The sequence below is a fragment of the Tupaia chinensis genome, unplaced genomic scaffold (genome assembly GCF_000334495.1).
Source record: "Tupaia chinensis unplaced genomic scaffold, TupChi_1.0 Scaffold000168_1, whole genome shotgun sequence".
Taxonomy (NCBI): domain Eukaryota; kingdom Metazoa; phylum Chordata; class Mammalia; order Scandentia; family Tupaiidae; genus Tupaia; species Tupaia belangeri.
This window is the reverse complement of record NW_006159643.1, coordinates 2,594,219-2,607,627: the sequence shown is the minus strand read 5'-3', so window position 1 is coordinate 2,607,627 and position 13,409 is coordinate 2,594,219. Positions and strand designations below refer to the sequence as shown.

Genomic DNA, 13,409 nt, shown 5'->3' with positions numbered 1-13,409 from the left:
CAATCAAAATGTGAAAATGTTTCATTTTCATCTCATAGTTGATAAAAGAAAAATAATTTTGTATTAACTCAAGTACATAGTATTATAACTCAAGTTATAATGCCAATATAGAATATCTGCCTTAATAGGTATTTTTAAACATGATAAAAAGCTGTACCTTTATGAACTATCAGTATTTCTTTCTTCTTGTATAGGTATTTATTTAGTAATGACAAGCCATGCAGAAAACAGAAAAGGGATCAAAAATGACATATAAAAATAGTATTTTTAGTGCTATTTTCTAGAAACCATTTCTAGAAAGAAAAGGAAAAAAAAAAAAAAAAGCCCTAAATTTAACTCATGTAACTTGATGTAGATAAAAAAAAAAAAAAAAGGATGAAGAAAAACACAACCATGCTGACTGATCCCATTTTATAGGTGCCAACACTGGCCTCAAGTAGGCTTTAAAATGCTACCTGGCAATCTGGCTCTATTTCCCTCATATGTACTCTCTATTCCTAACTAACAATTACATCTCCTTTCACCTCAAGTCTCCATCTTCTCCCACATCCTAACTCTCAGATAAGGATCTTACTTTCTATTTCTGAGAAAACAGAAACTATGCAGAGAACTTGCCCAGGTTCCCAATATTCTAACCACAGTAACTATATATGAATTCACACAGTCCCCCTTCTCTTTAACGATAAATGAGCTCTCACGATCAGGGGTAAGTCCAGTCCCCTCTTTGGCATGAGATCCAACCTCTTTTGTCTACTCATGGACTCTAGTATAAATTCTTGTCTAGTGTTCCAGTAGCTTTTGTGTCTCTCACTCTCTCTCTAGTAAGTTTTTCCTCTCTAATGGATGATTCTAATAACATTCAACCTGTTGTTTCTTTCATCATCATAAAAACTTTCCTTAACCTTACTTTTCCCTCTAAATGCTGCTCATTTTCTCTCCATGTGTTAAGAGTAAAACTCTGTTAAAAAAAAAAAAAAAAAAAAAAAAAAAAACAGCTAATGTATTATCTCCAAGCCCTGTCCTTTCATTCCATCTTACATTCAGTCCAGTCAAGTTACAACATATTATCTAACAAAATTCCTCATTAACCAAAAATTTCCAATGTATTCCTTATTCCACTGCATAATGATCAATTCAAGTCTTCATCTTACTTGACACATCCCAGTCACACTTTCTTGAAATACTTTCTTCTCTTATGTTTTAGGACATCAAATTCTCATGTTTTCCCATTCTCTCTGGCTCTTTTCTAAGTCTTCTTTGCTGAATTCCCCCCAACTATTCTTATAAATTAAAGTATCTAGGGGCTCAGTTCTTAGACCTTTTCTTTTCTAATGTATTACTCTCTTGGAATTTCATCTAGTTTCATAATTCAGTTTCATCTAGTCTTATACCATCTATATGTTGATGACTCCTTAATTTAGCTACAGTTCCCATCTCTCCTTTGAATTTCAGCCCTATACAGCCACCTCCTATTCTGCATATGAACTCATAGATATTATCTGTTATCAAACAGTTATCACCAAAACAATGTCCAAAACTAAATTCCAAATTTTCCCTTTCAAACTTGTTCCTCTCATAGTTTTCTCCATCCTACTAAAAAATGTTGACTTAATTACTCCAGTTGGTCATACTAAAAACCTTGCATCATCTTTGTATCTTTGTATCCATTCTCTGACACTAACACATCAGTTCCAAATACAAACAGAAACCAACATTCAGATCCTCCATCTAACTCTTTGCACTCCCCATCCAGACTAACTTCATTCTAGCCACACTGGTCTCCTTGCTCTTCTTCAGACATGCAGAGATTCTGAAGAAACAAGTCTAGACCTTGCTGTTCCTCTTTGCTAAAATTTCTTTCAATGAGAAAGATGCATGGCTTAAAACTCCCATTTCTTCAAGTTTCTATTCAAATCTCACCACTCAACTGCTAGCCCCCTGGATCAAACAACTATCACCTCACCTGGATTATTGTAATACCTCAGAAGGCCTTTTCCTTCCTCCCTTTTCCCATCCCCTACAATTCTAGAGAAGGCAGCCAAAGTAAATTGTTGAAGTACAGTCAGATCACATCACTCTTCTCAAAATCCTCCAGTGGTTTCCCTTCTTACAGAGTGAACACAGGACTTCACTGTGACCTACAAGGCTCTATGATCTTTACCTACTCCTCCACCATTTCCTCTCTGATCTCATCATTCTCTTTACTCATTTCAGCCACATGTGCCTCCATGCTATACTTTGAACACACAAAGGTCTTGAAGCACAAACAAGTCTAAAATATGCTGTTCCTTGTAGCTTAGACTGCCTTTTACCTATGTATCTATAGAACTCAAAGTTCTCTTCAAATATTAGTTTATCCATAAAAGCATTTCCCAGTTGCCCAAATTAAAACTGTAATATCACTCACAAACTTCCTAACCCTCATTCTTGCCTTATTTTTCTACTTAGCACTTACCACTAACATACCACATAAGTTACTTACTTATCTTGTATACTGTCTGCTCTTCCCCACAGGAATGGAAGCTCCTTGAGGGCAAGAATTTTGCCTGTTTTGTTCACTGATGAATCCCCAAAGCCTACAGGAGAGCCTAGTACATAATAGGCACTAAGTAAATATTTATTGAATGAATGTCTGTATGAATGCTTAAAATAATTCATGTGATTTTCAAAAAGATTCCCTGGTGACTCTAGTGTACAAACAAAGGTTGAAACCATATGCTCTAAAGACTGGAATTCCTGGGCCTTCTTAATTTTATTTTTTCCGTGAGGTAATATTGTCTATTCCCATGGATATATATGTATACTGATAATACCCATATTTACAACTCATAATAGACCACTCCAGATTATTCAACTACCTATGTGATACGTCATTGTGTAACTCCCTTTGATGTACATATATCTAACACCTAATTCAATTTCATCATATCCCATTCTTCTCATCTCAATAAGCGGCACCACCAACCACCCAATTTCTCAATTCAAGAAACTGAGTCTTACATGTGATTTTTCTTACCCTTCACACCCCACATTTAATACATCAGAAAGTCTTACCAATTTCATCACCAAAATATAACTTGAATCCATCTACTTCTTTACATCTCCACTACCACATGTTTTGCTTGGACTTCCACTTCCTACTAACTGATCTCCCCATTCCTACTCATACCTTGATTCAATCCATTTCCATAAAGCAACAAAATATGATTTTGACATAGAAATAAGATTCTGGCTTAAAAGCAAAATCTAATTTCTTGGCATAATCAACAAAGCCTACAGTTTAATGCATACTTTTTTTTCACAGATTAACTTTATGCCAAAAGAAACAAAAAAGTTTCTGGTTATCATTTTCAAAAAATACTTTTGTGAAAGTATTATAGAAAAGAATGCCTTAAAGATCATTTATTACAAATAATCCTGGTAGAAAGGATAGTACCGTGGAAAAGCTACATAAGAATTAAATCTGATATGAATGAGTCTGGGCTATGGAACTAATTGGAAAAGTGGCTTAAGACAATTTACAAACTATTTCATGCCTCTGGATTAATTATCTGCTAAAAATAAGCAAATAGAACTGAAGTCCAACCCAAATTATGCAAATTTTAAATATCTAAATTTTTCCACCAGTCCCTGGAAAAGAATGAGAACAAAACACAAGAAGATTGAGAGGATCAGAGCCATCATCACTGCTGTTGGTTATAAAGGGAGGAGCACATTGCCATATGCATGTGGAAAGAAAAGACTTAAATACTTGATTACCTGACCAAAGATTCCTTTCAGTTTGAATATTTTATGTCCAAGCAGAAAGAAATGTATAGTCTATAATCATTTTTCCTTGTGAAACTAAAAGTAGCAGAGGGGTTCAATTGGAAAGTTCAGATTAACTCTCTGACTCAGGATCCTTAATCTTTGTCTCAACCCAAGGAAGGACACGGTTTGTTCAAGTTAATTTACTTTTCAGAAAAATAAAATTCTTTTTAAATTAAAAGTACTATGTTACAAAAAAGATTTCTATACCTGTCTTTATGTCCATAAAAACTACTAAGTCAGTCTATTTTGTGGAGCTTATAATTTTTTAAATATAATTTAGAGAAGTCTTTCTACCATGGAAGGGCAATATGGCTACAGTTATGGAGCTAAAATATCCCCCTATCTTTATTTATGAAGCTACAGATAATACGAGTCCAAATACAATGTAGAGATTTTAAAACTAAGTTCCATTACTATCCAAAGTGATCTAGAGCCAGAGTAATACAGTTAAAAGCATCAAAACTGGGCTCTGCTCTTAATAACTCTGTGACGTCGGACAAACCATATATGCTCTCAATGCCTCAGTTTTCTCATCTATAAGGCAGAGGTATGAACTGAAACCTGTCAAGTGGACATATACAGCAGTGATTATGCATTCTTCAAAAACTTATGCCAACTCTGGTTTTTATCATGAAAGCCAGATAATGCACTACTGAATATTTGGAAATAGGTCTAATGCTTTTATGATAAAATTCTACCTGGTATCTCCTTTTTTAAGAGTTGGGAACAGCAGATGACATAATGGTTACATCACTGGACTCCCACATAGTGGACTGTGGTTTAAGTCCCAAACCCGGCAGCTTGAACTAACGCTGGGCGCAAGTGCGTGTGTGCCCAAAATCCCGAGAAAAGAATGTAGGAAAAGGGATTGCAGCGTGGCCAACCTTCTGCGGGCATGATTTCTCACTTTCTGTCTCTGCCTGCCTCTCCGGCAAGCGCACATGCCCTCTAACAAAGATCTCAAAAAAACAAAAACAACAACAACAAAAAGAGAATCGTTATTCCCAAGTGAATATTCTATTCTCAAATGTTATCAAAAAATGTACTATGGGGAACCAGCAGTTGGCGTAATGGCTATGTTGCTGGACTGCCTCCCACGTAGTCGACCACGGTTCACGTCCTGTACCCGGTGCCTTAAAACTCACGCCAGGCGCATGTGCATGTGTGCCCAAGATCCCGAGAGGAGAATGGAAGAGAAGGGACTGAGGCATGACCATCCCCCCTGGGGGGTGATTTCTTGCTTTCTGTCTCTATGTCTGTCTGTCTGGCGAGCGCACGTGCCCTATAGCAAAAAACCTCTCCCCCCCCCAAAAAAAAATGTACTATGTAGGGTCTTTAATTAAAAGAAAATGAAACATGCACATATTTAGAGAAGGGCCAGAGAAATAGAAACCCAAATCCATTAACCATAATTAACATTTATTTTCTTCTGTTTGGTCATCTATAGTTCCTAAATTTTCTATCAAACAAACAGCTCTTATAACAAGGAAGAAAATAATCAAAGTTTTTGGTTTTGTTTTTGGTTTTTTTTTTTTTTTCTGTAGGGCATGTGTACTCGCTGGAGAGACAGAAAGAGATGGAGAGAAAATGAGAAATTATCTCCAGGATGGAAGGCCATGCCACAATCCCTTCTCCTCCATTCTCCTCTCATGATTTTGGACACACACACACAAGTGCGACCAGCGTGAATTACAAGTGGCCAGGTCCGAGACTTGAACTGTAGTCAGTTCATGTGGGAATCCAGCTCCTTAACCACTATGCAATCACTGGTCCCATAATCAAAGTTTTTAAAAAATGAAATTAGTTCAATAAACATATAAAATTAAACTATCTCTTTTTATTTACATTGTGAAATTAAATACTGGGTTGTCACGAAAGTTGTGATGCATTTTTGCACAGAAAAACACATCATGACTTTCCCAACAACCTAATATATATCAGTACTTATAAATATACTGACTGAATTCATATACCTACTAGAACAATCAGGAACACTAAACAAATATTCTAATATATTTTGCAATTCTGACTCCTCTTTTAAAGCCTTAATGCTGCAGCATGAACCTTCATTTCTTTAATTTGATCAAGACTTCGATGTAAATCCTTCACTTGCTTTTCCAGTTATGTTAAAAACTTACCGATAAGACTTCTATAATCTCTTAACCTTGAATTTCTCTTTTCTTGTTCTTCGCTGACAGACTTCCACTGCAGTTTCATCTTGAAATATTCATCACTATAGAAAACAATTTTACATCAGAGAAAACTATGTAAAGATTTTAACACTGTACAATTTTTTTCTTAGAACAGTATATCAAAGCATTTATAATTTTAAAAAATTACTTTTTTTCATGTTTTTAATTGCAGAGGGTACCTGTGAACACCAGAGACAGAGAAAGAGAGAACGAATCCCCCAATGGGGTGTGGTAACACACAATCACTTCTCCATTTCTCTACCCTACCAGGATTTGAGATATTAAAAATGAAATTAGTTCAACAAACAAATAAAATTAAGTCATCTTTTTTTATTCACATTGTGAAAATTAAATACTGGGTTGTCAGGAAATTCATAATACATTTTTACATAGAAAAACACTATATATGCACATGTGGTTGGCTTGTTTTTTAAGTTGCTGGGGTAAGATTCAAGTCATGCTGGGATCTGGCTCCCTTAACCAACAGATTATAGGGCCACCCTGACGAGTTTTTTCAAATGTGACATGAATGTTCTGTTTTCCATTCAGTTTACTGGAGAAACTTGTTTATGTGAAAAATATCTCAGAAGCACTAGTAAACATGCTAAAAAGAGAAGACTGTCAGAGAATTTGAATTATGCACATAATGATTGAAAGTAGCTTTAAATCAAAGGATAAACTGACAAGTAGGAACAAGAATTGTACCTGCAAGGTGGATCTGTGTTTCTTTTCAAGTCTAAGAAATAACTGAAAATAGAAACACTCTTCCAAAAAAGAATGAAGGATCAGTTTACGTCACAAGAACACAAGTAAAATAATTTAAAGGTAACTGCCTAAAGCTAAATAGCAAATGCACTTCCTATAAGCCAATTTCTAAATAGGTATCTTTCAAAGATGCAAAGATCTATACACAACTTATACAAAGGGACTGGAATTTTTTTCATCATCTTTACATATTCACCAACATAACTATCAATAAAAGGAGGTCCTTCTCATAAGTGTTCCTGGTTTGAAATAATTACTGCTCATTATTTTTAAATTAAAACAATGAAAAAGAAATTATTTTCTCATCCTTTAGTCTAGTCCAAATCCTCATCTAGAAACTCAATACTAATTTCTACGGTTTAAATCTGTTTAAATTAAAGTTCATGTATTGAAAATGTAATTGCCATTAAAAAAAATTAAGAGGTGGGGCCCTTAAGATGTGGATCCATGAATGGATTAATGCCATTAACAGAGGAACATACTCCAGACGAAAAGATAAGCCCCCATCTTTCTCAGTCTTCCATGCTTGCTTACGCTTCAGTCATGGGCTAACACAAAAGAAGGCCCTAACCAGATGCCAGTGCCATGTTCCTGGACTTCCCAGCTTTCAAACTCATAAATTAATTGATCAAACTTTGGTTCTTTATAAATTACTCAATCTGTGGTATTGCTGTAACAACAAAAAAACTAATTAAGACAATGGGTTATTGGAATTTCTTTCATGAACACACAAAAGATCATTACTCACGTTTTTTGTTTTTGTAACTGAGTTCTTTCCTCTTTAGTGCTATCCCAAGGAAAGTAACCCAGAAGAAATTTCCATGCTTGTTTTCTCAGTGCATGACTAAGTCCCTGAAGGAAGGCACATTAAACACATTAGTAAAAAAAAAAAAAAAAAGAAGGCATTACTGTAAGTTCATAACATCTACACATAAATAAATTGAAAGATTTTTGCCACAGGGAGCACGTACTTGCCAGTGAGAGAAAGACAGAGACAGGGAGAGAAGTGAAAAATCACCCCCACAGAGGGGATGGCACATTCCAATCCCTTCTCCTCCATTCTCTTCTAGGGATTCTGGGCATGAATACACTGTGTGCTCAGTGTATTTTTCAAGCCTAAGGGTTTGAGATTCAAACTGTGGGGTTGGACATGTGGCATCCAGCTCCTTAACCACTATGCCACCTGCTGACCCCAGGAAAATGAATATTTAAGAAATATTTTTACACACAAAAACAGTTCAATTCAGTGAAGATATAAGCAACTGCCCAAAATCTTAAATAATACAGAGCATAAGGCAGACAGTATAATAGGTGGGACTGGTAAGTCTTTTGAAGTCCAACCTTAGTGGATCGGCAAGAAGCCCTATGGTACATTCTGCCTCCGTATAATGCACAGAAATCCAAGTAAGGAAGAAGTATCTGTCCCTAGGCTTAAAGATGTACCCCCAACAAACACCCAAAGACATGGTAAGCACTATTCCACTCAATCCTGGAATTTTAAGGCATCCTTCAAAGAAAAAAAAAGGAGTTCATTTCATCTCTTAAAAAACTTCAAATGGGGACCAACAGTTAGCGTAATGGCTATTTTGCTAAACTCCCATGTAGTCGACTGCTTAAACTCACGCCAGACACATATGCATGCATGCTCAAGATCCCAAGAGGAGAATGAGGCAGAAGGGATTGCGGCATGGCCACCTCCCCCCAGGGGGTGATTTTTCACTTTCTGTCTCTCTGTCTCTTTCTGTCTCTCTGGAGAATGCATGCGCCCTATAGCAAAAACCTCTCAAAACAAAATAAAATAAATAAAAACACAAAACTTCAAATGGGGGGCCGGCAATGGCGTGGTGGCGGCTGAGGGCAGTGGACTCCCACATGGCCAAGAACGGTTCAAGTCCTGGACCCAGTGGCTTTCTTTTTCCCATTCCCTCTTGCTTTCTCACTTTCCATCTCTCTCATTCTGTACCTCTCTGATCAAATTAAAATAAATAAATTAAATTTAAAAAAAAAACTCCAAATGGGGATTTGCAGATAGTGTAATGGTTACATCACTGGACTCCACATAGTCAACTGCAGTCCCAGTGGCTTAAAACTCAAGCCAAGTATGTGTGTGTGTGTATGCCCAAAATCCTGGGAGAAGAATAGAGAAGGGACTATCCTGTGGCGTGGCTATTCCCCACTTTTTGTCTCCGTCTCTCCAGTGAACACATGCACCCCTACAGCAAAAATCTCTCTAAATTAAAAAAAAAAAACCCTCCAAACGGACTGGCTCTGTAGCCTCGTGGTTAAGGGAGCAGGATCCCACACTGCTAACCATGGTTTGAATCTTAACCCTGGCAGCTTGAAAAACATGCCAGGCTCAAATGTGTCCATATCCAAAACCTCGACAAGATGGAGAAACAGAAGAGAAGGGATTACAACATGACAGCGCTCCAACTGAGGGTGAGAGGTGTTTTGCCCTGTCCCTCTGCTAAGTGCATGTGCTCTCAGGCAATTAAAACAAAAAAAAGAACTCAAAAGAAAAAAACGAGTTTCAGCAGTTTATAATACAACCCACATTAAGAGTGTTTAAATTACCCCTCTAAATATCATCTGCTTCATATCATCTACATTTAAAATTCTTCCTTCAGAATCAATGTTCTTAGTCCATTCTTCAAGTGATACTGGTTCTCTCCTTTGAACAACAGGTCGTTCTCCCAAATTAATCTAAACAAAATAAGCAATAACAAGTACTATTTTAACCAGTAAAATGAAATCATGATTTACAAAAACTAAATTTAAAATATTATTTTTCAGATTTCAGTTCTATAACACTTGTAATATCTTTATTTTCCAATGTTTTAGTTAACAGTTACCACTACAAATGCTTTTCCTCCTACTAGACACAAAAATAACTGGGTTACAAATTTAAAGATAAAGAAATCCCATAGAGCTAACCATGGTTTGATATATATATATATATACACACACACACACATACATACACACACACACACACACACACACACAAACATTGCATATATTCTTTGCTTTTTGGAGTTTCCATTACGTATGTACAGAATATTCAACAAAGACATTCTATAAGAGAGCCTTAACACCAAATGGAATACTACATTATTAAATAAGCAAACATGCAATTATTCCATTAGTCATATTCTAAAATTAATTTTTCGTCCAAACTAAAGTTTATAATTCTGAATTGATTCATGACTGATTAGCTCCATTTGGCATTTTCAACAGTTTTTTAACTCAATTAACATATGTTGGTCATTTTAAAATACCATATGCAAGCTAAGCCCTTTAATTAAGTGCTACAATTTAGATATTTATAATTTTCTATGTGCAAGCCTAGAATTGTACCAAATTCTAAAGTCTGGTTGAGCATATATAAAGATCTGATATAACTCAGGGCAAAAGCCCATTTTACTTACAAAAGAAAAGACTCATCTGAGAGTTTTTAAAGCCCTAAAGTAGTATCCTAACTAGCTGCCCTAATGTCTACTGATAAGACATGCAAACCAGGAACAGAACTAAGATGCAAACTCACTTACTGTTTTTTTTTAATTATTTATTTATTTACTTTTTGCTATAGGGTGCGTGCACTCGCCAGACAGAGAGAGAGAGACAGAGAGACAGAAAGCGAGAAATCAACCCCCCAGGGGGGAATGACCATGCCGTAATCCCTTCTCCATTCTCCTCTCGGGATCTTGGCACATGCGCCTGGGACGCGAACCGCGGTTGACTACATGGGAGTCCAGCGACATAGCCATTATGCTAACTGCTGGTCCCCAAACTCACTTATTGTTATACACATAATGAAACAAAAAAATCTGTTTGTAGTTTCAAAAGGTAATCGAAGAAGAGGGAGCCAACATTAATCAAGAGAAAATGTAAGATGGAGAACAAAACAAGATTTTGGTGGCAAGACAAGCATTAGTTGTCAAATATATCCGTTAGTAAAAAGTTATGTGAATGGATTAGGGAAGATACCACCAGAATTGAATTTCTATTACTAGAGTATTCAGTACACAATCTCCTGTTAAATACAGAAGAGCTGTATTAATATAAATCTCCACTTACTTTTGTGATGACTTCAAATCCTGGTTCCTCTTGTTGATTTATCTTTAGACCTGGAATAGCATCGCTAAGAAAATCTGCCACTTCTGAAGGTGGTCGTTGATGTGTGGAGGGATCGCTGCCTCTCAAACTATCAAAAATGTAGTTTGTGACTTTGGAAAATCCTACCATAGTTGCTGTATAAGGATCCTTTTTAATTTTCTATGTAATAGGAAGAAAATTATTAGCATTACTAATTCAAATAAAGAATACAATAGGCCAAAAAAAAAGCAAAGTTTTTTAAAAAGAAGGGAAATCAGAACTAAAAGAGAATGTTCTAAGATTATCTTAAAATTTTATCTCTTGAAAGAAAAATTTAAATTTTCTATGTCAACCTTTTCATTTGGTTAAAACAGCATAACAAGTGGCAAATGAATGCTATTGATCAAATTGCAGATACACATATGATTTGCAGGCTTCATCCAATCTGCATACATCAGAACTATATGCAGTGCTTACTTTCCAATGGTGAATGGCCCACAACAGCTTTCTTCTGTCTAGCAGTCCTGCCTTCACAAAAAAATTATTTCTTTAAATGTGTAGTACCACATTACCTTAATATAAAATAATAAATAGCTAAGTTTAAAAGCTATTTAAACAGTAACTGACATTTTAGTCTAATTATATTAACAGTAAACCATGCTGATGAGTATAATTTGTTCAGGGACAATGCTGTTCTAGAAAACAACAGGTTTTTCTACTGTTAAATCATAGGGTTATGGGAACCAGCAGTTAGCGAAATGGCTATGTCGCTGGACTCCCACATAGTCGACCGCGGTTCCTGGACCCGGTGGCTTAAAACTCATGCCGGGTGCATATGCGTGCGTGCCCAAGATCCCGAGAAGAGAATGGAGGAGAAAGGATTGTGGCATGGCCATCCCCCCTGGGGGGTGATTTCTCGTTTTCTGTCTCTATGTCTCTCTCTGTCTGTCTGGCGAGCGCACGCGCCCTATAGCAAAAAACCTCTCAAACAAACAAAAAAAAATCATAGGGTTATTTCTGAAATCCAAGCTGCCTGCTCATTCATAGTTAACAAAAATAGTTATATTTTTATGATTATTTTATGATTATTTCATAAAAAGAAATATTACCCTCATTTTTAACTTTTTTTTTTTTTGGAGAGATTTTCACTGTAGGGCGTGTGCGCTCGTCAGACAGACAGAGAGAGACATAGAGACAGAAAGCGAGAAATCACCCCCCAGGGGGGATGGTCACGCCGCAATCCCTTCTCCTCCATTCTCCTCTCGGGATCTTGGGCACACACGCACATGCGCCCGGCGTGAGTTTTAAGCCACCGGGTCCGGGACACGAACCGCGGTTGACTACGTGGGAATCCAGCGACATAGCCATTACGCTAACTGCTGGTTCCCCCTCATTTTTAACTTTAAACAATGTTTAGTGCTCTTGCCTTCCTTAATCTTGCCTCATTAATCTTGCTATCTTCAAAACAAACAGAAAATACCTGGGAGATCATAAATACTCAAACACTTTTAAATGAACAAATGAATGAACAACCATTTCATTAGTTTCCATAATAATCTGAGTAAAAATAAACTAACTTTATTTCTGCCTATATTGAGTACAAATGATAAGAAACATAAATCATTGTTTAAAATTATAATAGCCAGGGGCTGGCAGGTGGCGCGGTGACTAAGGTGCTGGACATTCTCACGTGGCTGACCACAGTTCGAGTCCTGGACCTGGTGGCTTGCTTTCTCACTTTCCCTCTCTCTCTGAGTGTCCCTCTCTGGCCAAGATAAAATAAATGAATGAATATATAAATAAATAATTTTTAAAGAAAATTACAATAACCAAATATATTTCAAATACTTTTAGAGGAATTAAATTATCACGACTCTAAAATATCTGATTATAGTGGGACCAGTAGTTGGCGTAACGGCTATGTTGCTGGACTCCCATGTAGCTGACCATGGTTCAAGTCCCGGACCCGGTGGCTCAAACTCACACCGGGCCCATGTGAGTGTGTGCCCAAGATCCTGAGAGGAGAATGGAGGAGAAGGGATTGTGGCATGGCCATCCCGCCCCGCTTAGGAATGATTTCTCACTTTCTGTCTCTGTCTCCCTCTGTCATTCTGGTGGGCTCAAGTATCCTATAGCAAACCCCCCCCAAAAAAACTGCTTATATGGAAAATAAAAATTCAAACCAGAGTTCTGTCTACATTGATCAAGAATGAATTCAAAGTGGCTTGTCCTTGACCCTTCAAAACCAGCCATAATAATGAAAATCTACTGATATCCAATTTTAATATTATGATAAAGGGAAACTTGCCTTAAGAATAACTAAGAACCAAGAAAGTTTCTGAGTCTTTCAAATAAAATGAAATGTATTATTATTTTCTATAAAATTAGAGCTAGAGAAAACAGTTCTATAAAGAATACACATACATTGGGGTCAGCAGATGGCATGGTGGTTAGAGTGCTGGACTCCCATGTGGTTGAGTCCCAGACCTGGTGGCTCGCTTTCTCACTCCACCCTCACCCTTCTGGCAAGCACACATACCTTATAGC

The 13,409-nt window shown here is 36.7% G+C and overlaps 1 protein-coding gene across 2 annotated transcripts in view; it reads right to left on the bottom strand.

Moving 5' to 3' along the window:
- The window catches only part of TBC1D15 (TBC1 domain family member 15), an 80,863-nt gene that overhangs the window by 21,601 nt on the left and 45,853 nt on the right, over window positions 1–13,409 (bottom strand). The window contains exons 7-11 of one of the 2 annotated variants that reach the window (XM_006146195.3): window positions 11,340–11,390; window positions 10,845–11,042; window positions 9,342–9,470; window positions 7,516–7,619; window positions 5,949–6,043 (exon numbers count right to left, since the gene is read on the bottom strand). In XM_006146195.3, the coding sequence (XP_006146257.1) occupies window positions 5,949–6,043; window positions 7,516–7,619; window positions 9,342–9,470; window positions 10,845–11,042; window positions 11,340–11,390 (577 nt within the window). The remainder of the gene's footprint in view (window positions 1–5,948; window positions 6,044–7,515; window positions 7,620–9,341; window positions 9,471–10,844; window positions 11,043–11,339; window positions 11,391–13,409) is intronic. The other variant, XM_006146196.3, reaches the window with a different exon arrangement.